General features: G+C 47.6%; 2 protein-coding genes across 5 annotated transcripts; one reads left to right on the top strand and one right to left on the bottom strand.

Moving 5' to 3' along the window:
* Positions 1-110: 110 nt before the first annotated feature.
* On the bottom strand, positions 111-2,011 carry lipt2 (lipoyl(octanoyl) transferase 2). Of its 4 annotated transcripts, none has more exons than XM_056440756.1 (3): positions 1,922-2,010; positions 1,655-1,806; positions 111-1,133 (listed from the first exon to the last, which is right to left on the bottom strand). In XM_056440756.1, exon 3 carries the CDS (start codon positions 891-893, stop codon positions 579-581), a length of 315 nt encoding a protein of 104 aa, XP_056296731.1. In that variant the 5' UTR covers positions 894-1,133; positions 1,655-1,806; positions 1,922-2,010; the 3' UTR covers positions 111-578. The 4 variants fall into 4 exon arrangements, with proteins under 4 accessions (XP_056296731.1, XP_056296729.1, XP_056296730.1 ...); XM_056440754.1 differs by having other exon boundaries at positions 111-1,092; XM_056440755.1 differs by having other exon boundaries at positions 111-1,092; positions 1,655-1,813; positions 1,922-1,939.
* Positions 1,923-21,689, top strand: rnf169 (ring finger protein 169). Its single transcript, XM_056440748.1, has 6 exons — positions 1,923-2,269; positions 17,835-17,899; positions 18,079-18,150; positions 18,981-19,078; positions 19,147-19,234; positions 20,101-21,689. The coding sequence occupies exons 1-6, from the start codon at positions 2,008-2,010 to the stop codon at positions 21,208-21,210; spliced, it is 1,695 nt and encodes a 564-aa protein (XP_056296723.1). The 5' UTR covers positions 1,923-2,007; the 3' UTR covers positions 21,211-21,689.
* The last annotated feature ends 5,749 nt before the right edge of the window (positions 21,690-27,438 follow it).

Raw genomic sequence — 27,438 nt, 5'->3', positions numbered from 1 at the left:
GGTGATGAGCTCTTTGTTGCACGGCGCTGGATTTCCTCCGGTGACCTCCAGCGTTGTAGCGTTGGTAGCGGCGGAGCAGCAGCTAGCGGCAGCAGCAGCCTCAGCGCTGCTGGCGGCCTTCGCTAGTCTCTGTGCTTCTTGCTCTGCTCGTGAGATTCCACCGCTGGAAAGTCTCCCGACACACAACGCAGCTTCAGAAGCATTTCACCGACCGGGACCAGAAACACTCGTTCTCTTCAAGCCGTTGTTGAACTTGCATCCCCCATGTTTTCTAAAGTAGCCGATGCTTCACGTTGTCGGGGATGGGACCGAATACGCGGGGCCCCTTTAAGAGAAGGGGCGTGGCCCCGGTGACACCAGAGCGACCGGAGCAAAATATTAGACCTGGTGGAACAGATTGCCTCATATTCGCAGTGACATGACACCCACAAAATTTAAGACCAATCCAATCTGAATTTAAGACAATTTAAGACTTTTTAAGGCCTTATTTTTTGGAAAAGCAATTTAAGACTTTTTAAGACTTTTTAAGGACCCTGTATGCATCAAGACATTAGACAAGACATTATTACACATTGAACTCAAACCTTCTTGAAGCTGCCCAGGTGGAGGACCGGGTAGCAGACCAGCTGTCCCGGCCCGTGGAAGGTGATGAGGCCTCCTCGGTTGGTGCGCTGCACGTCGGCCCCCAGCAGGCGCAGGCGGTCCAGCAGGGGGGCCGGGTAGGGCTGGTGGCGGATCCCGGTGGTGTAGACCGGAGGGTGCTGGCACAGCAGGAGAGTGTGAGCTGGACCGGACCGATGCCGGTTCACGTAGAACTGCTGCAGCCACAGAGCCTCCTGGTAGGAGACCAGGCCCAGACGCACCACCTCCACCACCGGCCTGCCGCCCTGCATCCAACACCTGAACCAGACCAGCAGACAAGCAGACCAGGAGACCAGCAGACCAGGAGACCAGGAGACCAGGAGACCAGCAGACCAGCAGACCAGGAGACCAGGAGACCAGGAGACCAGCAGACCAGCAGACCAGGAGACCAGGAGACCAGGAGACCAGGAGACCAGCAGACCAGGAGACCAGCAGACCAGCAGACCAGGACTGGTCACACAGAGCAAAGCAGCAGGTCAATCAGGTGTGTCCTGAGGAGGGTTCAGGGACATACGGTTCAGGGCTTTGATCTGATGCTCCAAAACATCAATAGATTCAAATAAACACTAATTAACACCATTGAGCAGGTTTACCTAGATGTAGGACAATAAAGGACTGTTGTGCACATTATTAATCATCGTCTCATGGTTTAATGGCTTACTTTTTAAAAGGATTTTAATTTATTCAGTTCAAGTTAATTGATATATTACAATATTGTATAATATTATATAAATGAACTTATTATCTGCAGTTTAACTGGTAAAAAAAGACACAGTATACCAAATAGTATTAACTCCATTTAAGAATTCCTAGCACTTCTTTTCGTGTTATTTGGTCAACATTAATGGAGTTCAACCCCTCAAAAACTCCATTAATACTATTTTAATTTTAAGTTTACAGGTAAATATATGAAAATATACATATATTGTTTTATATATGTTTTAAAGGAACGTTCAATATTTCCTATATATATATACTGAACGTGTCCGGTTTGAATCAAGGTTTAAACAACCTGTCTGTCGTCAGGTGTCTCTACAGCCTGACTTTGCCGCTCTGGCTCGTGTCACCGCTCTCCGCCATTGTTGTTGTGGTTCTTCTTTCTTCCTGGACTGTAACATATATCTACTTCCGGTTTCAGCAGCACTCCGCTGCCGCCTGCTGATCCTAAACACTTTTCATTGTTATTCATTAAATGTGTTTATTAATTTGATGACAATGTGTTTGAGGATGTAAAAGTGTTAGTTGTTGTTAAAATGTTAGTCAACGTTTGAAGTCTTACCGGAGTGTGACGTCAGAGGACTTCCGGCACCGCGGTCGGCGGCAGGGCGGGGTTTGTTTTGAGAGCGAGAAGACTCACCAGGCAAGATGGCGACCGCAGGGTCCGCCGAACGGCCCAGGACACCGGCCAGCGGCGAGCCCCGGTACTGGCCCGCAGCAGGGCGCGGGCCCCGGTCCAGTCCGCCGGAGAACGAGCCGAAGAGGTGCGTGGGCGGGCGGCCCGGTGACAGCCCGCCCTCCGGCCGACGAGCCCAGAGACGCCCCGCCAGTGGAGAGCGGCTCCGGAGGAGGAGCGAGCCCGAGAGGAGCAGCAGCGGGGCGGGCAGGAGGGACCGCAACACCCCAAGAGGTCAGTGGGGGTACCGGGGAGCTCAGCCCGCCGGGTACTTCTGTCACGAATCAGCCTCGTAGAGTAACTCGATGTTTAACCAGGAGGTCATGAACCTGCAGGAGGAACTGACCTCCAGTCAGCTGAGTGGGCCCACATAAATCAGACTAGCAGTAAGAACTGACCTCCAGTCAGCTGAGTGGGCCCACATGAATCAGACCAGCAGTAAGAACTGACCTCCAGTCAGCTGAGTGGGCCCACATGAATCAGACCAGCAGTAAGAACTGACCTCCAGTCAGCTGAGTGGGCCCACATGAATCAGACAAGCAGAAAGAACTGACCTCAGAACTCACTGGGTTCGAGTGCTGGAGGACAAGTCCTGACATGTTGGCTGTAGAGGAGCTGATGTACAACGACAACATTACAATAATCCAGTACTACAGTTTACAATTCCTACAGTATACAAGTACTACAAGTACTACAGTATTTAACCACATGAGGTTCCTCAAGGAGCCTTAGAGATAGAGGAAGGAGATGAGGTTCCTCTGTAGAAGCCTTAGAGATAGAGGAAGGAGATGAGGTTCCTCTAGGAGCCTTAGAGATAGGGTAAGGAGATGAGGTTCCTCTAGGAGCCTTAGAGATACGGTAAGGAGATGAGGTTCCTCTGTAGGAGCCTTATAGATAGAGGAAGGAGATGAGGTTCCTCTAGGAGCCTTAGAGATAGAGGAAGGAGATGAGGTTCCTCTAGGAGCCTTAGAGATAGAGTAAGGAGATGAGGTTCCTCTGTAGGAGCCTTAGAGATAGAGGAAGGAGATGAGGTTCCTCTAGGAGCCTTAGAGATAGAGGAAGGAGATGAGGTTCCTCTAGGAGCCTTAGAGATAGAGTAATGAGATGAGGTTCCTCTAGGAGCCTTAGAGATAGAGTAAGGAGATGAGGTTCCTCTGTAGGAGCCTTAGAGATAGGGTAATGAGATGAGGTTCCTCTAGGAGCCTTAGAGATAGAGTAATGAGATGAGGTTCCTCTAGGAGCCTTAGAGATAGAGTAAGGAGATGAGGTTCCTCTAGGAGCCTTAGAGATAGAGTAAGGAGATGAGGTTCCTCTAGGAGCCTTAGAGATAGAGTAAGGAGATGAGGTTCCTCTAGGAGCCTTAGAGATAGAGTAATGAGATGAGGTTCCTCTAGGAGCCTTAGAGATAGAGTAAGGAGATGAGGTTCCTCTAGGAGCCTTAGAGATAGGGTAAGGAGATGAGGTTCCTCTAGGAGCCTTAGAGATCGAGGAAGGAGATGAGGTTCCTCTAGGAGCCTTAGAGATAGAGTAAGGAGATGAGGTTCCTCTAGGAGCCTTAGAGATAGAGGAAGGAGATGAGGTTCCTCTAGGAGCCTTAGAGATAGGGTAAGGAGATGAGGTTCCTCTAGGAGCCTTAGAGATAGGGTAAGGAGATGAGGTTCCTCTAGGAGCCTTAGAGATAGAGTAAGGAGATGAGGTTCCTCTGTAGGAGCCTTAGAGATAGAGTCAGGAGATGAGGTTCCTATAGGAGCCTTAGAGATAGAGGAAGGAGATGAGGTTCCTCTAGGAGCCTTAGAGATAAATAAGGAGATGAGGTTCCTCTAGGAGCCTTAGAGATAGAGTAAGGAGATGAGGGTCCTCTGTAGGAGCCTTAGAGATAGAGTCAGGAGATGAGGTTCCTCTAGGAGCCTTAGAGATAGAGTAAGGAGATGAGGTTCCTCTAGGGGCCTTAGAGATATAGTAAGGAGATGAGGTTCCTCTAGGAGCCTTAGGAAAAAAGAGTATCTCTAAAGGCCCTAGAAAGACAAATGCCCGACTTTAAGAGAGTTTTTTGAGGAGCCCGACAAGTACTTTCTGCGGTCCTGGATGTCCAACCAGAACCAACGCAGGAGGCGTGGCCTGAGGAGATCACGGCGAATCAACAAGAAGCACTAGAGAACGAGTCGTCTGCCGACTCGGCACAAAGACGGACAGGAAGAGCTTCATTTATGCAACGTGATGAAAGGTTTCATTGTTTTTACACAACGGCAAACTTTGAGCCTAATTTAAAACTCTGTTGAGGAAAAGGACGTGAACTGAACTTGTATCTGATCTTTTCACCAGCAAATCACCAAAAACTGAATGAGTCAGCTGTGGGCTGAAATCTTAACTCTATAAATTGGAGGTCTGGGGTCTTCAAAGGTGCCTGGAGGTTTGTGCGCTCCAAGGGTTCCTGTAGGTCTCTGTACTTCCGGGGTTTCTAGAAGTCTGGGATCTTCAGGGGTCCCTGGAGGTCCGTACTCTTCAATGGTAGAGGATTTTCAGTGGTACCTGAAGGTATGGGGTCTTCAGGTTATTACTGAATGTCTGTAGGGCTTCAAAGGTCCCTGGAGTCTTTAGGGGCCCAGTATCTGCTCCCACTATGTTACTGGTCTACCTCGGCTGACGGTCTTCCAGTCTGAACGTTTGTTGGAGGTTCTTTTAGCGCTTTGAAGCTGTGGATTCTGGACTCTGGTCTGTGGCCGCCGAGGCTCATGGGTATTGTAGTCTCAGAGCTGTTTCACAAACCGGTGTGGCTCAGGAGAGACGAGTCATGGGAGTTCTGTCTGTAAACAAAAGCTTTAAGAAGAGTTGATGTGTTCCATCTGAAGCAGCATTAACGTTGATTTGATCTGATTTAACAGGAAACTTCTGGATCAATCGGAGGAAAACCTTTTGTTGTTTCACTTTGATTTGGTTGATCAACTTCTTCACAACGTCAAACACATCAAACTACGTGAAAACACGCCAAACTACGTGAAAACACGTCAAACTACGTGAAAACGCGGCAAACTACGTGAAAACACGCCAAACTACGTGAAAACACGTCAAACAACCACGTTTCACCGCCATGTTTCACGGCAATGTTTCGCGGCCATGTTTCACCATGTTTCACAGCCATGTTTCACGGCCATGTTTCTGTCATATTTTCATATGTTTCACGATATTGTTTCATATTTCTGTGTTCCTCATGTTTCACCATGTTTCCTGACCATGTTTCACAGCCATAACATGTTGCAACCATGTTTCGTATGTTTCACCATGTTTTCACGGCCATGTTTCAGCCATGTTTCTGACCATATTCCATGTTTACCATGTTTCACAGCCATGTTCCTATGTTTCTGACCATGTTTGCATATGTTTCCTGATCATGTTTCGGCCATGTTTCCTGTTTCATGTTCCACCATGTTTCAGCCATATTTCATGTTGTCATGTTTCAGTCATTTCCGTATGTTTCACAGCCATGTTTCGACCATGTTTCAGATCATCATTTCACAGCCATGTTTCAACGTGTTTCACGACCATGTTTCCACATTGTTTCACAGCATGTTTATGTTTTATGACCATGTTTCCTTCCTGCCATGTTTTGTTTTAGCCATGTTCAGCCATGTGTCACGTTGTGGGGTTGATGCTACGGTCACCTTGACCCAGATAGTGTGACTTTAATGTGAAGACGTTTCTCTGCCCATCGCGGTCTCTGGAGGGTGAAACAGCGGAGTGGTAAACCCCAGAAGAAGAGAGGAAGAAGAGGAAGAGGGAGGAAGAGAGGTGGGTGATGCCCAAATACAGGCAGGTTGAGATGATTCTTGTTGTCCAGACATGGGTTGAAGTATCTCAGGCGGCAGCAGTACTAGCGTGAGTGCTGCTTCGTCATTCTCTCTTTTTGAGGTGACATCATGTTGGGGCAGCTTCAGGTCAGGAGGTGGCCTCTGTTGTTATTGTTGACAGAGTATTACTCTTTTTAACCAACACTGATACCACACACATTTATAATGTCGCTGAGTGTAAACGATTAAATAATCTCACCACGTCTACACACACATGCACACACGTCTACACACACACACCTACACACACATACGTTTACACACAGACACACATGCACACATCTACACAGACACACATAGATCGCCTGACACATAAATATCTAGTAAACAATAAATACCTGTACTCAACCATGCTACTCAGTTCATGTTGGTAGAATAGGCTGGTGTGTTTTGTTTGTGAGTCTCTGATAATAATAACAACAATAATGTCGGAACGTTTCAACACCTGATCAATTATTTTGATCTTGGTTTCAATTAGAGTATTTTCAATGATGACGACCTCAGGTTCCTGTTCTTCATCAATAAGTTCAACATGGCCATTGTGTTGTTCAGTTTATTTTTAATTCAGTTTGTTGTCACTTCCAATTTCTGAGTGATACAAATTTGTCTCCAGGTGCTTTACAATCTGTACATAGACATCCCTGCCCCAAACCTCTGGGACCGGAAAAACTCCCAAACCCTTCGGGGAAAAAGGAAGGAGGCAACAGAGAGAGGATCCCTCTCGTAGGATGGATGCAATAGATGTAATGTGTACAGAAGGACAGGTGGGGTTAAAATGACTAGTAGATATGACAGAGTGTATATGAATAGTTTCTGATATTCACGATGGAACCTCCCACGATCCATCGACGGTGGCGGTGGGAGAGGTGGGTGGAGTCTCAAGGACATTGGTGCTGAGCTTGAAAATTCGGCCGGACGATCCATCAGGCAGGGCCGGTCTATGCTGGTCTCATAGTCGTGTTGCAGATAGATCAAAGGTTTCAGGGGAAGCAGAGTTATTAGCAGTGTGATTGAGGGCCGAACATTCATCCTTAAGGAGAAAAGGAGATGGGTGCTCAATTGCATCCTAATCCCCGGCAGCGCAGGCCTACTCGCAGCATGTCAGGGAGCTGGTTCCAGAGACAGGCCACGATTTAGCCCTAACTTCTCAGCTGTGTCAAGAGGAGGGTCTTAAGTCTACTCTTCTGTGAGGTGTGTCTGCCTCAGGACTGAGAGTGGAAGCTGGTTCCATAAAGAGACTTGATAACTGAGCTCTGGCTCCCATTCTGCTTTTAAGACTCCGAGACCGTGGTCCACGTGAGCGCAGCTCTCTGAGTGGGGCAATGTAATTTTCTAAGCTCCTTAGAATGTGGTGGGTATCACCAATCAAGGCTTTGTGCGTTAGAAAATTTAAAGTGATTCTTGATTTACACTGGGAGCCAGTGCAGAGCTAGTGCAGGTGGTGCAGTCTCTGTTTCTTAGTTTTAGTGAGAACACGGCTGCAGCATTCTGAGATCAGCTGGAGGGACCTAAGGATTTATTAGAGCAGCCTGATAATAAGGTTTAATCCAGTCTCAATGTGAGCAAGTAGACCAATTTTCTGCATCTTTTTGGTCTTAGAGATGTATGGTTTTGTGAGAATATTCGTGAATGAAAGAGTAGATCCTTGAGTTTAGCTACGTGGGTTAAAGGACAAGTCGATCGAAGATAGCGGCAAGATTCTTTGGTGGTGTTGGATGTGAGCAATGCAAGTCTACAGAAACCATCATAGATAATTGATCTCTGGTGCTCAGGGCGATTAAAATTGCTTGGTTTGTCAAGTTCGTCAAAGTTGCCCAGGTGTCCTTGTTTTATGTCTTTAAGACGTACGCTTGATTTTACGGGTTGGTTTGCTCTACTCTGTTTTGCTCGATGGAATATGGTTGATATCATCTGCATAACAATGAGGGTTTATGGAGTCTTTCAAATATATTACTTAGGAAGCATATAAGGTAAATAAAACAAATTCCCAAACACAGAACCTTGTGGAGCACCGTGATGGTGGTGGTTATCGAGTTTACATAGGCGGTGAGATGAAGTCTGTTAAATAAGTTTAAACCAAGTGGTGTGCGTGCTGAAATGCTGGTCGACTGCTCAGTCTCTGTAACGAGTTCATGCAACATTAGATACGTACTAGGTCTAAACAAGACGGTTGAAGGGTCCTTTATCGCGCATTAAGAGGTCATTTGTAATTTTCACCAGTGCGTCTTGGTGCTGTGGTGTTTTTCTAAATCTGATTTGAAATTTCAAGGCAAACTGTTATGATGTAGAAAATTAGCTGGCTGATTTGCGACCCTTTCTCAAGGATCTTGGAGGGGTTAGAGATCGGTCTGTGGATTGTAATACTCTGGATCCAGGTGGGCTGGGAGGTTTAATAACGACACCATGAAGGGTGGTCGCGTGGCTGTATGAGACACATTGATAATATCTAATAGAGAGCTTGCGCCAATTAAAAGGCGAAAACGTCTTTAAACATTTTCGATAGGATGAGGTCCAAGAGACAATTAGGCGATGTTGGTAAAGCCATTGAAGATAATTGGTCGGTTGATGGGAGAAAAAGCTCCTCAAATATACCAGGAGCATGTGATTTTCAAAAGCCATTCCACTTAGACGATCACTGGTTGCGGGCAAGAGATTCGTGGTCTGGCCTATTAGTTAAATCTTTTCGTTAAAAGTTCAAAGTCCATGCCACTGGGTCTATAGAATGCCGGCTCCACCGCAGGCTGCTGACTCTCTGTCAGCCTGGCACAGTGAAGAAACCTGGGGTTGTTCTTGGCCACTACCTATTACTGATGGTATGGGCTGCTCTGTGGCATGTGGGAGGGCCTTCTTATGTTTTAAGACTATCTCGCCAAACTGGCCGGAGGTTCTTCCAGATTAGTTGGGCACTTCCTGTCGTTCAGAAAACTTTAAATGACCGTTTCTTCCGGTTTGCGAGATAAAGGGGTTATACCAGGAGCAAACCTCCTCTTCCTCACTGTCTTCTTCTTCAGAGGGCTATCAGGTCCAGTGTATTCTCAGAGCCTGTGCTTTCACATCAGCAGATGATCAATCTGGGACTAATTTGAACCAGGAGTCCTCTGTTATATTGAGGCGTGGTATGAATCAAATACAAGAAGGAATACAACCTTTAAATTTAGCTACAGCACTATCTGATTAGACATCATTGTGAAAAACTTTTGACTAGCAGGAATTCCTCGGTAGTATAAATTAAAATTATGAAGTTGGCCGACCGACTGAAGAGATTCTAACTGGGAAAACGTTCCAGCTCACTCAATATTAAGCATCATAAGTAAGAACAAGATCAATGGCCAAAGAAGCTGTGGGGTGGGTTTCTGTTCTCTGACAAAACCAATCGGGTCAAGGAGATGGTGGAAGTAAACACTAAGAGCAATCATTATCAGCATCCCACATGGATATTCAAAATCTCTCACAATAATAACTTTATCAGTTTAAGGAACCCTGACTCAGATATAAGAGTTAGAATTTCCAGATATGGCTTTCACGAATATCTGGACCTGGTGGCGTTTTAGAATCTGAAGTCGTTAAGTGTTTTCCAGGTTGGATGTGTGAGAGCTGAGAACTTTCGAGCTTTCAAATATAAATTTATAATGTAATTTTGGTTGAGGATTAACTAGATATCTGACTCGATTCAGAGATGACGCTTCTCCCTCTGGGCAGGTGCTGGGAGGAATGTGAGTATTAACATGAGCTTTGGAGGTTGATTTAAATTTCAGACAGAGACACAGTACCATAAATATTGGGTTCAGTTGAGCAACATAAATCAGTAGTGATTATCATTAAAATCATTCAGTAACACAGCTTTAATTGACAGAGATGAATATTTAGGAGACCGTTATTGAACCTATTTTTTGTTTGCACTGCTGGAAATATTGATAACTTGTATAAGGTTATTATACGACTCCTCTTCTGCTTAGCATGATTGTTCCCAATTAGTGGCAGTGGACAGGGCACTCCTGGAGCTCTGGGAGGGACTGGGTGAGGAGGGAGGCGAGGGAGGGTACTATGGGGGCCACTGGGTGAAGAGGAGGCTGAGGGAGGAGGGTACTATACAGGGGGACACTGGGTGAGAGAGGAGGCCGGGAGGATGTGCTGGCAGAGACACTGGGTGAGGAGGGAGGCCCGGGAGGATGGGCTATAGAGACACTGGTGAGAGGCCCGGGGGAGGACCAGGCTATGGGGGACACAAATTTGAGGCCGGGGATGCTGGGGACACTGGGTGAGAGGGAGCCGGGGGGAGGATGTATAGAGACACTGGGTGGGAGGGGCCCGAGGGAGGATGGGCTATGGGGACACTGGGTGAGAGGGGAGGCCCCGGGAGGGATGTGCTATGGGGGACACTGGGTGAGGGGAGGCCCGGGGAGGATATTGCTATGAGGGGACTTTTGGGTGAGAGGGAGGCAGAGGGAGGATGGGCTATGGGGGACACTGGGTGAGAGGGAGGCCGGGGAGGATATGCTATGGGAGGGCACACTGGGTGAGAGGGGAGGCCCCAGGGGAGGATGTGCTAGCAGGGACACTGGGTGAGGAGGAGGCCCAGGGAGGGATAGGCTATGGGGGACACTGGGTGAGGAGGCGGGAGGGGATGGGGTAGGGGGGACACTGGGTGAGAGAGGGAGGCCCGGGAGGGATGTGCTATGGGGACACTGGGTGAGAGGGAGAATTTGGAGGAGGACAGGCTATGGGGACACTGGGTGAGAGGGAGGCCCGGGAAGAGGATGTGCTATGGGGACACTGGGTGGGCGGAGGAGGCAGGGAGGGATGTCTATGGGGGACACTGGGTGAGAGGGGAGGCCCGGGGGAGGATGTGCATAGGACACTGGGTGAGAGGAGGCCGGGGAGGGATGTGCTATAGGGGACACTGGGTGAGAGGAGGCCCTGAGGGAGGGATGTATGGGGACACTGGGTGAGGGAGGCCCGGGGAGGGATGGGCTATGGGGACACTGGTGAGAGGAGGCCAGGAGGATGTGCTATGGGGACACACTGGGTGAGAGGGGCCCCGGGGAGGGATGTGCTATGGGGACACTGGGTGAGGGGAGGCCCAGGGGAGGGATGTATGGGGACACTGGTGAGAGGAGGCCGGAGGATGTGCTGGGGGACACTGGGTGGGAGAGGCCCAGGGAGGGATGTGCTATGGGGACACTGGGTGAGAGGGAGGCCGGGGGAGGATGAGCTATATGGGACTGGGTGAGGGAGGCCCGGGAGGGATGGGCTATGGGGACACTGGGTGAGAGGCGGGGGAGGATGTGCTATGGGGACACTGGGTGAGGGGAGGCAGGCAGAGGATGTGCTATGGGGACACTGGGTGAGAGGGGAGGCCCAGGGAGGGATGGGCTATGGGGGACACTGGGTGAGGGAGGAGGAGGGCCCGGGGGAGGATGTGCTATGGGGGACACTGGGGTAGAGAGGAGCGAATATTGTAAAAAAAGCTTTATTTCAAGAACACACGTGCTCAACACTGTCCAACAACAATTATCAACACACTGTAACTTTGGGCATGAGAGGTTCAGAGCAGAATTCTTTAAGAAACATTGGGTTGGGTTTAGAGGTTTGCAAAATAAAGAGTTTCACCCTCACATGAAAGAGGTTCAGAGCAGATGTTACAGATGTGGAACGGCATGGAAGAAGTCGGCTCAGATGGTGGATTTTCCCAGCACTTATTTATTCTGCAAAGACAACAGAACACACACATTTGCCTTCTGATCTGTCTCTGCACTTCCACTTCCCTCAGCAAAATAAAACCATTGTCCATGGAAGACAGGACCACATTAAATCTAAATAATAACAATTCTCATCAAAAATGAGGAGCCTTAGAGATAGAGTAGGGAGATGAGGTTCCTCTAGGAGCCTGAGAGATAGAGTAAGGATATGAGGTTCCTCTGGGAGCCTTAGAGATAGGGTAAGGAGATGAGGTTCCTCTAGGAGCCTGAGAGATAGAGTAAGGAGATGAGGTTCCTCTAGGAGCCTTAGAGATAGGGTAAGGAGATGAGGTTCCTCTAGGAGCCTTAGAGATAGAGGAAGGAGATGAGGTTCCTCTGTAGGAGCCTTAGAGATAGAGGAAGGAGATGAGGTTCCTCTAGGAGCCTTAGAGATAGAGTAAGGAGATGAGGTTCCTCTAGGAGCCTTAGAGATAGAGTAAGGAGATGAGGTTCCTCTAGGGCCTTAGAGATAGAGGAAGGAGATGAGGTTCCTCTGTAGGAGCCTTAGAGATAGAGTAAGGAGATGAGGTTCCTCTAGGAGCCTTAGAGATAGAGGAAGGAGATGAGGTTCCTCTAGAGCCTTAGAGATAGGGTAAGGAGATGAGGTTCCTCTAGGACCTTAGAGATAGAGTAAGGAGATGAGGTTCCTCTGTAGGAGCCTTAGAGATAGAGGAAGGAGATGAGGTTCCTCTAGGAGCCTTAGAGATAGAGTAAGGAGATGAGGTTCCTCTAGGAGCCTGAGAGATAGAGTAAGGAGATGAGGTTCCTCTGGGAGCCTTAGAGATAGAGGAAGGAGATGAGGTTCCTCTGTAGGAGCCTTAGAGATAGAGTAAGGAGATGGGGTTCCTCTAGGAGCCTTAGAGATAGAGTAAGGAGATGAGGTTCCTCTAGGAGCCTTAGAGATAGAGTAAGGAGATGAGGTTCCTCTAGGAGCCTTAGAGATAGAGTAAGGAGATGAGGTTCCTCTAGGAGCCTTAGAGATAGAGGAAGGAGATGAGGTTTCTCTCGGAGCCTTAGAGATAGAGGAAGGAGATGAGGTTCCTCTAGGAGCCTTAGAGATAGAGTCAGGAGATGAGGTTCCTCTAGGAGCCTTAGAGATAGAGGAAGGAGATGAGGTTCCTCTAGGAGCCTTAGAGATAGAGTAAGGAGATGAGGTTCCTCTAGAGCCTTAGAGATAGAGTAAGGAGATGAGGTTCCTCTAGGAGCCTTAGAGATAGAGTAAGGAGATGAGGTTCCTCTGTAGGAGCCTTAGAGATAGAGTAAGGAGATGAGGTTCCTCTAGGAGCCTTAGAGATAGAGTAAGGAGATGAGGTTCCTCTGTAGGAGCCTTAGAGATAGAGGAAGGAGATGAGGTTCCTCTAGGAGCCTTAGAGATAGAGTAAGGAGATGAGGTTCCTCTAGGAGCCTTAGAGATAGAGGAAGGAGATGAGGTTCCTCTAGGAGCCTTAGAGATAGAGTAAGGAGATGAGGTTCCTCTAGGAGCCTTAGAGATAGAGTAAGGAGATGAGGTACCTCTAGGAGCCTTAGAGATAGAGTAGGGAGATGAGGTTCCTCTAGGAGCCTGAGAGATAGAGTAAGGATATGAGGTTCCTCTGGGAGCCTTAGAGATAGGGTAAGGAGATGAGGTTCCTCTAGGAGCCTGAGAGATAGAGTAAGGAGATGAGGTTCCTCTAGGAGCCTTAGAGATAGGGTAAGGAGATGAGGTTCCTCTAGGAGCCTTAGAGATAGAGGAAGGAGATGAGGTTCCTCTAGGAGCCTTAGAGATAGAGGAAGGAGATGAGGTTCCTCTAGGAGCCTTAGAGATAGAGTAAGGAGATGAGGTTCCTCTAGGAGCCTTAGAGATAGGGTAAGGAGATGAGGTTCCTCTAGGAGCCTTAGAGATAGAGGAAGGAGATGAGGTTCCTCTGTAGGAGCCTTAGAGATAGAGTAAGGAGATGAGGTTCCTCTAGGAGCCTTAGAGATAGAGGAAGGAGATGAGGTTCCTCTAGGAGCCTTAGAGATAGGGTAAGGAGATGAGGTTCCTCTAGGAGCCTTAGAGATAGAGTAAGGAGATGAGGTTCCTCTGTAGGAGCCTTAGAGATAGAGGAAGGAGATGAGGTTCCTCTAGGAGCCTTAGAGATAGAGTAAGGAGATGAGGTTCCTCTAGGAGCCTGAGAGATAGAGTAAGGAGATGAGGTTCCTCTGGGAGCCTTAGAGATAGAGGAAGGAGATGAGGTTCCTCTGTAGGAGCCTTAGAGATAGAGGAAGGAGATGAGGTTCCTCTAGGAGCCTTAGAGATAGAGTAAGGAGATGAGGTTCCTCTAGGAGCCTTAGAGATAGAGTAAGGAGATGAGGTTCCTCTAGGAGCCTTAGAGATAGAGTAAGGAGATGAGGTTCCTCTAGGAGCCTTAGAGATAGAGGAAGGAGATGAGGTTCCTCTAGGAGCCTTAGAGATAGAGGAAGGAGATGAGGTTCCTCTAGGAGCCTTAGAGATAGAGTAAGGAGATGAGGTTCCTCTAGGAGCCTTAGAGATAGAGGAAGGAGATGAGGTTCCTCTGGGAGCCTTAGAGATAGAGGAAGGAGATGAGGTTCCTCTGTAGGAGCCTTAGAGATAGAGGAAGGAGATGAGGTTCCTCTAGGAGCCTTAGAGATAGAGTAAGGAGATGAGGTTCCTCTAGGAGCCTTAGAGATAGAGGAAGGAGATGAGGTTCCTCTAGGAGCCTTAGAGATAGAGTAAGGAGATGAGGTTCCTCTAGGAGCCTGAGAGATATGGTAAGGAAATGAGGTTCCTCTAGGAGCCTTAGAGATAGAGGAAGGAGATGAGGTTCCTCTGTAGGAGCCTTAGAGATAGAGTAAGGAGATGAGGTTCCTCTGGGAGCCTTAGAGATAGAGTAAGGAGATGAGGTTCCTCTAGGAGCCTTAGAGATAGAGTAAGGAGATGAGGTTCCTCTAGGAGCCTTAGAGATAGAGTAAGGAGATGAGGTTCCTCTAGGAGCCTTAGAGATAGAGGAAGGAGATGAGGTTCCTCTAGGAGCCTTTGAGATAGAGTAAGGAGATGAGGTTCCTCTGTAGGAGCCTTAGAGATAGAGGAAGGAGATGAGGTTCCTCTAGGAGCCTTAGAGATAGAGTAAGGAGATGAGGTTCCTCTAGGAGCCTTAGAGATAGAGTAAGGAGATGAGGTTCCTCTAGGAGCCTTAGAGATAGAGTAAGGAGATGAGGTTCCTCTAGGAGCCTTAGAGATAGAGTAAGGAGATGAGGTTCCTCTGGGAGCCTTAGAGATAGAGGAAGGAGATGAGGTTCCTCTAGGAGCCTTAGAGATAGAGTAAGGAGATGAGGTTCCTCTAGGAGCCTTAGAGATAGAGGAAGAAGATGAGGCTCCTCTAGGAGCCTTAGAGATAGAGGAAGAAGATGAGGCTCCTCTAGGAGCCTTAGAGATAGAGGAAGGAGATGAGGTTCCTCTAGGAGCCTTAGAGATAGAGGAAGGAGATGAGGTTCCTCTAGGAGCCTTAGAGATAGAGAAAGGAGATGAGGTTCCTCTAGGAGCCTTAGAGATAGAGTAAGGAGATGAGGTTCCTCTAGGAGCCTTAGAGATAGAGTAAGGAGATGAGGTTCCTCTGTAGGAGCCTTAGAGATAGAGGAAGGAGACGAGGTTCCTCTAGGAGCCTTAGAGATAGAGGAAGGAGATGAGGTTCCTCTAGGAGCCTTAGAGATAGGGTAAGGAGATGAGGTTCCTCTAGGAGCCTTAGAGATAGAGGAAGGAGATGAGGTTCCTCTGTAGGAGCCTTAGAGATAGAGTAAGGAGATGAGGTTCCTCTAGGAGCCTTAGAGATAGAGGAAGGAGATGAGGTTCCTCTAGGAGCCTTAGAGATAGGGTAAGGAGATGAGGTTCCTCTAGGAGCCTTAGAGATAGAGTAAGGAGATGAGGTTCCTCTGTAGGAGCCTTAGAGATAGAGGAAGGAGATGAGGTTCCTCTAGGAGCCTTAGAGATAGAGTAAGGAGATGAGGTTCCTCTAGGAGCCTGAGAGATAGAGTAAGGAGATGAGGTTCCTCTGGGAGCCTTAGAGATAGAGGAAGGAGATGAGGTTCCTCTGTATGAGCCTTAGAGATAGAGGAAGGAGATGAGGTTCCTCTAGGAGCCTTAGAGATAGAGTAAGGAGATGAGGTTCCTCTAGGAGCCTTAGAGATAGAGTAAGGAGATGAGGTTCCTCTAGGAGCCTTAGAGATAGGGTAAGGAGATGAGGTTCCTCTAGGAGCCTTAGAGATAGAGGAAGGAGATGAGGTTCCTCTAGGAGCCTTAGAGATAGAGGAAGGAGATGAGGTTCCTCTGTAGGAGCCTTAGAGATAGAGTAAGGAGATGAGGTTCCTCTAGGAGCCTTAGAGATAGAGGAAGGAGATGAGGTTCCTCTGGGAGCCTTAGAGATAGAGGAAGGAGATGAGGTTCCTCTGTAGGAGCCTTAGAGATAGAGGAAGGAGATGAGGTTCCTCTAGGAGCCTTAGAGATAGAGTAAGGAGATGAGGTTCCTCTAGGAGCCTTAGAGATAGAGGAAGGAGATGAGGTTCCTCTAGGAGCCTTAGAGATAGAGGAAGGAGATGAGGTTCCTCTAGGAGCCTGAGAGATAGAGTAAGGAGATGAGGTTCCTCTAGGAGCCTTAGAGATAGGGTAAGGAGATGAGGTTCCTCTGTAGGAGCCTTAGAGATAGAGTAAGGAGATGAGGTTCCTCTGGGAGCCTTAGAGATAGGGTAAGGAGATGAGGTTCCTCTAGGAGCCTGAGAGATAGAGTAAGGAGATGAGGTTCCTCTAGGAGCCTTAGAGATAGAGGAAGGAGATGAGGTTCCTCTGTAGGAGCCTTAGAGATAGAGGAAGGAGATGAGGTTCCTCTAGGAGCCTTGGAGATAGAGTAAGGAGATGAGGTTCCTCTGTAGGAGCCTTAGAGATAGAGGAAGGAGATAAGGTTCCTCTAGGAGCCTTGGAGATAGAGTAAGGAGATGAGGTTCCTCTAGGAGCCTTAGAGATAGAGTAAGGAGATGAGGTTCCTCTAGGAGCCTTAGAGATAGAGTAAGGAGATGAGGTTCCTCTAGGAGCCTTAGAGATAGAGTAAGGAGATGAGGTTCCTCTGGGAGCCTTAGAGATAGAGGAAGGAGATGAGGTTCCTCTAGGAGCCTTAGAGATAGAGGAAGGAGATGAGGTTCCTCTAGGAGCCTTAGAGATAGAGGAAGAAGATGAGGCTCCTCTAGGAGCCTTAGAGATAGAGGAAGAAGATGAGGCTCCTCTAGGAGCCTTAGAGATAGAGGAAGGAGATGAGGTTCCTCTAGGAGCCTTAGAGATAGAGGAAGGAGATGAGGTTCCTCTAGGAGCCTTAGAGATAGAGAAAGGAGATGAGGTTCCTCTAGGAGCCTTAGAGATAGAGTAAGGAGATGAGGTTCCTCTAGGAGCCTTAGAGATAGAGTAAGGAGATGAGGTTCCTCTGTAGGAGCCTTAGAGATAGAGGAAGGAGACGAGGTTCCTCTAGGAGCCTTAGAGATAGAGGAAGGAGATGAGGTTCCTCTAGGAGCCTTAGAGATAGGGTAAGGAGATGAGGTTCCTCTGTAGGAGCCTTAGAGATAGAGTAAGGAGATGAGGTTCCTCTAGGAGCCTTAGAGATAGAGGAAGGAGATGAGGTTCCTCTAGGAGCCTTAGAGATAGGGTAAGGAGATGAGGTTCCTCTGTAGGAGCCTTAGAGATAGAGTAAGGAGATGAGGTTCCTCTAGGAGCCTTGGAGATAGAGGAAGGAGATGAGGTTCCTCTAGGAGCCTTAGAGATAGAGTAAGGAGATGAGGTTCCTCTAGGAGCCTTAGAGATAGAGGAAGGAGATGAGGTTCCTCTAGGAGCCTTAGAGATAGGGTAAGGAGATGAGGTTCCTCTGTAGGAGCCTTAGAGATAGAGTAAGGAGATGAGGTTCCTCTAGGAGCCTTGGAGATAGAGGAAGGAGATGAGGTTCCTCTAGGAGCCTTAGAGATAGAGTAAGGAGATGAGGTTCCTCTAGGAGCCTTAGAGATAGAGGAAGGAGATGAGGTTCCTCTAGGAGCCTTAGAGATAGAGGAAGGAGATGAGGTTCCTCTAGGAGCCTTAGAGATAGGGTAAGGAGATGAGGTTCCTCTAGGAGCCTTGGAGATAGAGGAAGGAGCTCAGACATGTAGATCCTATTGTTCCTCGATGTCATTGTCTATGTTCATGTCTTGTGTCTTCCTGTCCTCCAGAGGGCGCTGTGTCTCTGGTCCTTAAAGGCCGAGACGTTTCATCCGGAGCTGCCGGCAAACACAAGGTGCGTACGCACCGCATTCAGCTCGGGGTTAAGTGCCTTGCCCATGGACACATCGGCTAGGGCAGTGTGCTGGGATCGGACCTGAAACCACCGACTCACAGTCGTCCCTTCTGCGACTGGAGTCAGTGAACGCAGCAGCGTGCGGTGCATTCACTGACTGTGGGTGGTTTGTGTTTCAGGTGACGTCCAATGAAAGAGACAAGATGAAGACGAGCTGCAAGGACGAGTCAGGCCGACACGATGAAGAGCAGGTACGGCACGACATGTATACATATATACATACATGAATACATATATACAGTACATACATATATATATATATACATATATACACTACCGTTCAAAAGTTTGGGGTCATCCAGACAATTTCGTGTCTTCCATGACAACTCACTTTTATTCATAAATGAATTGAAAATTGAATAGAACATATAGTCAAGACATTGACAAGGTTAGAAATAATGATTAATATTTGAAGTATTAATTTTGTTCTTCAAACTTCAAGCTCAAAGGAAGGCCAGTTTTTTAGCTTATATCACCAGCATAACTGTTTTCAGCTGTGCTAACATAATTGCACGGGTTTTCTAATCAGACATTAGTCTTCTAAGGCGATAACACAATGTACCATCAGAACACTGGAGTGATGATGAAATGGGCCTCTATACACCTCTGGAGATATGTCATTAGAAACCAGACGTTTCACCTAGAATAGTCATTTACCACATTAACAATGTAGAGAGTGTATTTCTGATTGATTTAATGTTATCTTCATTGAAAAAACAGTGCTTTTCTTTGAAGAATAAAGACATTTCTAAGTGACCCCAAACTTTTGAACGGTCGTATACATATATGTATCTATATATGTGTATATATATACATATATATGTATATATATATGTATATATACATATATACTGTATATATGTAGATATATATGTATATATATACGTATATATATACATATATATGTAGATATATATGTATATATATACGTATATATACATATATATGTATATATACACATACATATATATATACAGGTGTGGGCAGAACTCAAGAGGTTCTCGTGGTTCTTGCTCTTCAGCTTCTGTCCGACTCTGAGAACGAGGAGCCGGTCAGCAGGAGGGTCAGAAACATCTCAGCCTTCATCAGGAAAACCAAAAGCTGCGCCGCCCTCTCCAGGTGAGCTCGGCGACTCATGGAGTCACGTCGCCGCCGTGAGACCAGCTGACCGTGTGCTTCTTCTTCAGCGGTGCTCAGAGGAGCCAGAGCTGCAGCGAGCCGGTGGAGGACCGAGGGGGGAAGAACAAGGCCGTCCCCGGGGCCCTCGTGGCCCGCGTAAGTGACCCACCTTGGATAGATTCAGACATATAGTTCCTTCAGAAGAACGTTTACTCTCACACATGAAGCATAGACTTCTATACAACCAGAGGAGCCCCCTGGTGGTCAGGAGAGAGAATGTAGCTTTAACACATGAAGCATAGACTTCTATACAACCAGAGGAGTCGCCCCCTGGTGGTCAGGAGAGAGAATGCAGCTCTAACACATGAAGCATAGACTTCTATACAACCAGAGGAGTCGCCCCCTGGTGGCCAGGATGGAGAATGCAGCTCTAACACATGAAGCATAGACTTCTATACAACCAGAGGAGCCCCCTGGTGGTCAGGAGAGAGAATGCAGCTTTAACACATGAAGCACAGACTTCTATACAACCAGAGGAGTCGCCCCCTGGTGGTCAGGAGAGAGAATGCAGCTCTAACACATGAAGCCTAGACTTCTATACAACCAGAGGAGCCCCCTGGTGGTCATGAGAGGGAATGCATCTTTTACACATGAAGCATATACTTCTATACAACCAGAGGAGCCCCCTGGTGGTCAGGAGAGAGAATGCAGCTTTAACACATGAAGCACAGACTTCTATACAACCAGAGGAGTCGCCCCCTGGTGGTCAGGAGAGAGAATGCAGCTCTAACACATGAAGCCTAGACTTCTATACAACCAGAGGAGCCCCCTGGTGGTCATGAGGGAGAATGCATCTTTTACACATGAAGCATAGACTTCTATACAACCAAAGGAGCCCCCTGGTGGTCCTGAGGGAGAATGCATCTTTTACACATGAAGCATAGACTTCTATACAACCAGTTTATTTCTTCTTATCCGCTGCGTGACAGAACCTGAAGGTGTGCTCCTCTCTGCTCCTTCAGGTCGGCATCAGTCACAGTTACGCAGCAGGAATCCTTCTCTCCTCGGAGAACAGCCGCTCCGTCTCGGCTCCCATCACCGCTGACCGCCGGCTCGCCTGGCGTGCTGTCGTCTCGTCGGCGATACCCGTGGGCGTCGCCCCCCCGTCCCGCCCCGAGCGCTCCATCAGCCCCGAGAGCAACGACAGCATCTCCGAAGAACTCAACCACTTCAAACCCATTGTCTGCTCGCCGTGCACGCCGCCTAAACGTCTGCCGGACGGACGTCTGCTGGAGCCCACCATCGTGAAGTCCACGCCCAGGAACTTGAGCCGCGGCCTGCAGAAAGCCACCAGCTACGAGGCCAGTCCCGCCGTCCTGCAGAAGTGGAGGCAGATAGAACTCGACCGCCAGAGCCTCAAGGTGAACTCCAAGGCGACGCTGACGAGCCCCGTCAACGAGCTCCAAGACAAGAGCGCTGGGGGGGAGGACGCCAGGAGGCGCGCCGGAGGCAGCATGAGGGCCGCCAACAAGAGGAGGCTGCTGTTCGAGCCTCCGGCCGGAGACACGGTCTCCTTCCAGAAACAGTCTGTGAAGATCCGTGTCCCAGCGATCCGCTACAGCAGCGAGGCCACTTTCAGAGGGAGTTCAGACTCAGAGCCGACGGGCGGCGCTCCCGAATCCGGCAGCGGAGGATCGATATTTAACCGAAAACAGTCATTCTCACCGTACGCTAAGAACTCTGGTTTCCAGTCCTGTAAATTTGTGCCAAAGGACTCGCAGAGTCCGAGGAAGGAGTCTGACAGTAGCCTCCATAACCAGTCTACCTCAAGGAGGGGCAAGAAGCGGGAACAGAAGACGAAGCACCTGAACTCGGAACGGGACTCGGACCTGAAGAGGAGCCGGTCCGCCAGCCAGGAGGCCTTTGACGAGCGGTACGTACGTCAAATCCAGCAGGAGCGCCAGGACCGAGCCATCGCCCTGAAGCTGCAGAGACAGTTCGACCGCGAGAACCAGACCGCCAGCCGCCGGAGGAGCCCCGACAAGTACTTTCTGCGGTCCTGGATGTCCAACCAGAACCAACGCAGGAGGCGTGGCCTGAGGAGATCACGGCGAATCAACAAGAAGCACTAGAGAACGAGTCGTCTGCCGACTCGGCACAAAGACGGACAGGAAGAGCTTCATTTATGCAACGTGATGAAAGGTTTCATTGTTTTTACACAACGGCAAACTTTGAGCCTAATTTAAAACTCTGTTGAGGAAAAGGACGTGAACTGAACTTGTATCTGATCTTTTCACCAGCAAATCACCAAAAACTGAATGAGTCAGCTGTGGGCTGAAATCTTAACTCTATAAATTGGAGGTCTGGGGTCTTCAAAGGTGCCTGGAGGTTTGTGCGCTCCAAGGGTTCCTGTAGGTCTCTGTACTTCCGGGGTTTCTAGAAGTCTGGGATCTTCAGGGGTCCCTGGAGGTCCGTACTCTTCAATGGTAGAGGATTTTCAGTGGTACCTGAAGGTATGGGGTCTTCAGGTTATTACTGAATGTCTGTAGGGCTTCAAAGGTCCCTGGAGTCTTTAGGGGCCCAGTATCTGCTCCCACTATGTTACTGGTCTACCTCGCTGACGGTCTTCCAGTCTGAACGTTTGTTGGAGGTTCTTTTAGCGCTTTGAAGCTGTGGATTCTGGACTCTGGTCTGTGGCCGCCGAGGCTCATGGGTATTGTAGTCTCAGAGCTGTTTCACAAACCGGTGTGGCTCAGGAGAGACGAGTCATGGGAGTTCTGTCTGTAAACAAAAGCTTTAAGAAGAGTTGATGTGTTCCATCTGAAGCAGCATTAACGTTGATTTGATCTGATTTAACAGGAAACTTCTGGATCAATCGGAGGAAAACCTTTTGTTGTTTCACTTTGATTTGGTTGATCAACTTCTTCACAACGTCAAACACATCAAACTACGTGAAAACACGCCAAACTACGTGAAAACACGTCAAACTACGTGAAAACGCGGCAAACTACGTGAAAACACGCCAAACTACGTGAAAACACGTCAAACAACCACGTTTCACCGCCATGTTTCACGGCAATGTTTCGCGGCCATGTTTCACCATGTTTCACAGCCATGTTTCACAGCCATGTTTCACCATGTTTCACAGCCATGTTTCACCGCCATGTTTCACGGCCATGTTTCACGGCCATGTTTCACCATGTTTCACAGCCATGTTTCACGGCCATGTTTCACCATGTTTCACGGCCATGTTTCACGGCCATGTTTCACAGCCATGTTTCACAGCCATGTTTCACCATGTTTCACAGCCATGTTTCACAGCCATGTTTCACAGCCATGTTTCACGGCCATGTTTCACAGCCATGTTTCACAGCCATGTTTCACCATGTTTCACAGCCATGTTTCACAGCCATGTTTCACGGCCATGTTTCACAGCCATGTTTCACAGCCATGTTTCACCATGTTTCACAGCCATGTTTCACAGCCATGTTTCACAGTCATGTTTCACGGCCATGTTTCACAGCCATGTTTCACAGCCATGTTTCACAGCCATGTTTCACCATGTTTCACGGCCATGTTTCACCATGTTTCACGGCCATGTTTCACAGCCATGTTTCACAGCCATGTTTCACAGCCATGTGTCACGTTGTGATGAGGTTGATCCTTCACGGTCACCTTGTTGAATGTGTGACTTTAATGTGAAGACGTTTCTCTGCTATCTGAGTCTCTGGAGGTGAAACGACGGAGTGATGAGCCCAGAAGAAGAAGAGGAAGAAGAGGAGGAAGAAGAGGTGGACGTGTTGTCTGAGCCGGTTGAGATGATTCTTTGTTGTCGGAGCAACAGGTTGAAGTCCTTCAGGTAGCGGCAGTACTTCAACGTGAGTGCTGCTTCACGTCGTCTCTTTGGTGACATCATGTTGAGACGCTTCAGTCAGGAGGAGTGGCCTCCTGTTGTTGTTGTTGTTGACAGAGTATTACTCTTTTTTAAACTCCAACACTGATATGCACATTTTATAATGTCGCTGAGTGCCAAACGATTAGATAATCACACACGTCTACACACACATGCACACACACACACGTCTACACACACACATGCACACACGTTTACACAGACACACACATGCACACACACATCTACACAGACACACGCATACAGATACATACAAACACATTAAATATCTAATATAATAAATACTGCTTATAATAACCATGTTTCTCAGTTCATGTTTGGTAGAATAGAGCTGGTGTGTTTTGTTTTGCCAAAGTCTCCTGATAATAATAACAACAATAATATCGGAACACAATTTCAACACCTGATCAATTATTTTGATCATGGATTTTGAATTGCAGTATTTCGTGATAAGCGACCTCAGGTTCCTGTTCTTCATCAATAAGTTCAACATGACGTCGCTGTTATTCAGTTTATTTTTCAATTCAGTTTATTTGTATAGCCCAATTTCACAAATTACAAATTTGTCTCGGAGTGCTTTACAATCTGTACACATAGACATCCCTGCCCCAAAACCTCACATCGGACCAGGAAAAACTCCCAAATAACTCTTCAGGGGGAAAAAGGAAGAAACCTGGAGAGCAACAGAGGAGGATCCCTCTCCAGGATGGACAGATGCAATAGATGTAATGTGTACAGAAGGACAGATTTAGAGTTAAAATACATTCAATGAATATGACAGAGTGTATGAATAGTTCATAGTAGGCATATTCCACGATGGAGACCTCCACGATCCATCAGGCAGATGGCGGTGGGGAGGAGGGTGGAGTCTCAACAGGACAGTGGCGTAGTCATGAGCAGGAATTCCACGACCCAGACGATCCATCAGGCAGATAGGATCTATGCCGTCTCATAGGGTCCGATGACCCCATGAGACGTAAAGTCAAAAGGACTTCCGGGGAGAAAGCAGAGTTAGTAACGTGTGATTGAGAGATGAACATTCATCCTTAAGGAGAGAAAAAAGAGGAGAGAGGTACTCAGTGCATCCTAAAACGTCCCCCGTCAGCTATAAGCCTATAGCAGCATATCAAGGGGCTGGACCAGGGCAAACCTGATTCAGCCGTAACTATAAGCTCTGTCGAAGGTCTTAAGTCTACTCTTAAACGAGGTGACTGTGTCTGCCTCCCGGACTGAAATTGGAAGCTGGTTCCATAAAAGAGGAGCTTGATAACTAAAGGCTCTGGCTCCCATTCTACTTTTTAAGACTCTAGGAACTACAAGTAGTCCCGCATTTAGTGAGCGCAGCTCTCTAGTGGGCAATATGGTACTACAAGCTCCTTAAGATATGATGGAGCATCACCAATCAAGGCTTTGTGCGTTAAGAAGAATTTTAAAAGTGATTCTTGATTTTACTGGGAGCCAGTGCAGAGCAGCTAGTGCAGGAGTGATGTGATCTCTGTTCTTAGTTTTAGTGAGAACACGAGCTGCAGCATTCTGGATCAACTGGAGGACCTAAGAGATTTATTAGAGCAGCCTGCTAATAAGGAGTTGCAGTAATCCAGTCTCGAAATGTGACACGTGAACCAATTTTTCTGCATCTTTTTGAGACAAGATGTGCCTGATTTTTGAAATATTACGTAGATGAAAGAATGCAGTCCTTGAGATTTGCTTTACGTGGGAGTTAAAGGACAAGTCCCGATCAAAGATAACGCCAATATTCTTTACAGTGGTGTTGGATGCCAGGGCAATGCCGTCTACAGAAACCACATCACCAGATAATTGATCTCTGAGGTGCTCAGGGCGGATTAAAATTACTTGGTTTTGTCTGAGTTTAACATCAAGAAGTTGCAGGTCATCCATGTTTTTATGTCTTTAAGACATGCTTGAATTTTACCGAGTTGGTTGCTCTCCTCTGGTTTTATCGATAAATATAGTTGAGTGTCATCTGCATAACAATGAAAGTTTATGGAGTGTTTCCTGATAATATTGCCCAAAGGAAGCATGTATAAGGTAAATAAAATTGGTCCAAGCACAGAACCTTGTGGAACTCCGTGATTAACGTTGGTGGTTATCGAGGCGTCGTTTACAAATACAAACTGAGATCGATCTGATAAATAGGATTTAAACCAAATTAGTGCCGTGCCTGAAATGCCAATCGACTGCTCCAGTCTCTGTAACAGGATGTCATGGTCAATGGTGTCGAATGCAGCACTAAGGTCTAACAAGACCAGGACAGAGAGGAGTCCTTTATCTGCTGCCATTAAGAGGTCATTTGTAATTTTCACCAGTGCCGTCTTGGTGCTGTGGTGTTTTCTAAATCCTGATTGAAATTTCTCAAATAAACTATTATGATGTAGAAAGTCGCACAACTGATTTGCGACCACTTTCTCAAGGATCTTGGAGAGGAAGGGAGGTTAGAGATCGGTCTGTAGTTAGCCAACACCTCTGGATCCAGAGTGGGCTTCTTCAGGAGAGGTTTAATAACAGCCACCTTGAAGGGTGTGGTGCGTGGCCTGTTAGCAGAGACACATTGATAATATCTAATAGAGAGCTGCCAATTAAAGGCAAAACGTCTTTAAGCAGCCTCGTCGGGATGGGGTCCAAGAGACAGGTAGACGTGTTCGAAGTAGAAACCGTTGAAGATAATTGGTCACGGTTGATGGGAGAAAAGCCCTCCAAATATACACCAGGGCATACAGCGGTTTCCAAGGCCATTCCACTTGAGGACAGATCACTGGTTAAGGGCAAGAGATTATTAATCTTGTCCCTAATAGTTAAAATCTTTTCATTAAAGAAGTTCATAAAGTCATTAACACTGAGGTTTATAGGAATGCTCGGCTCCACAGAGCTGTGACTCTCTGTCAGCCTGGCTACAGTGCTGAAGAGAAACCTGGGGTTGTTCTTATTTTTCTCTATTACTGATGAGTAATAGGCTGCTCTGGCATGACGGAGGGCCTTCTTATATGTTTTAAGACTATCTCGCCAAACTAAGCGGGATTCTTCCAGATTAGTTGAACGCCATATGCGTTCAAGCTTTTGACGTTTGCTTCAGTTTGCGGGTCTGAGGGTTATACCAGGAGCAAACCTCCTCTTCCTCACTGTCTTCTTCTTCAGAGGGCTATCGAGTCCAGTGTCATTCTCAGAGAGCCTGTGGCACTGTCAACAAGATGATCAATCTGGGACGGACTAAAGTTAGACCAGGAGTCCTCTGTTATATTGAGGCGTGGTATCGAATCAAATACAGAAGGAATCGCTTCTTTAAATTTAGCTACAGCACTATCAGTTAGACATCTAGTGTAGAAACTTTTGACTAACGGAGTACACTCCGGTAGTATAAATTCAAAAGTTATGAGGTTGTGGTCTGACAGAAGAGGATTCTGTGGGAAGACGTTCAAATGCTCAATGTCAACGCCATAAGTAAGAACAAGATCATGCGTGTGGCCAAAGCTGTGAGTGGGTTTCTGTACTCTCTGACAGAAGCCAATCGAGTCCAACAAGGAGATGAATGCAGCACTAAGGCAATCATTATCAACATCCACATGGATATTAAAATCTCCTACAATAATAACTTTATCAGTTTTAAGAACCAAACTAGATATAAATTCTGAGAATTCAGATATAAACTCTGAATATGGACCTGGTGGCCGGTACAGAATCACAAATCGAATTGGCTGTAGTGTTTTCCAGGTTGGATGTGAAAGACTAAGAACAAGGCTTTCAAATGAGGTGTAGTGTAATTTTGGTTGAGGATTAATTAATAGGCTCGATTCAAAGATGGCTGCTACTCCACCTCCTCGACCGGTGCCTGGAGGAATGTGAGTATTAATATGACTTGGAGGAGTCGATTCATTCAGGCAGACATATTCTTCATGGCTCAGCCAGGTTTCAGTTAGGCAACATAAATCAATGTGATTATCTGATATTAAATCATTGAGTAACACAGCTTTAGATGACAGAGATCGAATATTTAGGAGACCACATTTAATAGTCCTGTTTTGTTGCACTGCTGAAATAATGGTGTTAACTTGTATAAGGTTATTGTGTACGACTCCTCTTCTGCTTACTTTTGATTAATTTAATTGAAGTGGCCGTGGGACAGACACACTCTCTATGGAGCTCTGGGAGGGACTGGGTGAGAGGGGGGGAGGCCCCGGGGGAGGGATGTGCTATGGGGGACACTGGGTGAGAGGGGAGGCCCCGGGGAGGGAGGTGCTATGGGGACACTGGGTGAGAGGGGGGAGGCCCGGGAGGGATGTGCTATGGGGACACTGGGTGAGAGGGGAGGCCCGGGGAGGGATGTGCTATGGGGACACTGGGTGAGAGGGGGAGGCCCGGGGAGGGATGGGCTATGGGGACACTGGGTGAGAGGGAGGCCCGGGGAGGGATGGGCTATGGGGACACTGGGTGA

This window comes from Pseudoliparis swirei, chromosome 20 (genome assembly GCF_029220125.1).
Source record: "Pseudoliparis swirei isolate HS2019 ecotype Mariana Trench chromosome 20, NWPU_hadal_v1, whole genome shotgun sequence".
NCBI classification, from domain to species: Eukaryota; Metazoa; Chordata; class Actinopteri; order Perciformes; family Liparidae; genus Pseudoliparis; species Pseudoliparis swirei.
The sequence above is the reverse complement of the archived record's forward strand: the minus strand, read 5'-3'. Positions and strand labels throughout refer to the sequence as shown.

Bases quoted from the DNA above. Each gene is read 5' to 3' on its own strand.
- lipt2 (XM_056440757.1), bottom strand. From the start codon at position 893: ATGCAGGGCGGCAGGCCGGTGGTGGAGGTGGTGCGTCTGGGCCTGGTC.
- rnf169 (XM_056440748.1), top strand. From the start codon at position 2,008: ATGGCGACCGCAGGGTCCGCCGAACGGCCCAGGACACCGGCCAGCGGC. The intron at 19,079-19,146 runs GTGAGCTCGGCG...CTTCTTCTTCAG, and splicing joins AGCTGCGCCGCCCTCTCCAG to CGGTGCTCAGAGGAGCCAGA. The intron at 19,235-20,100 runs GTAAGTGACCCA...CTGCTCCTTCAG, and splicing joins CCGGGGCCCTCGTGGCCCGC to GTCGGCATCAGTCACAGTTA.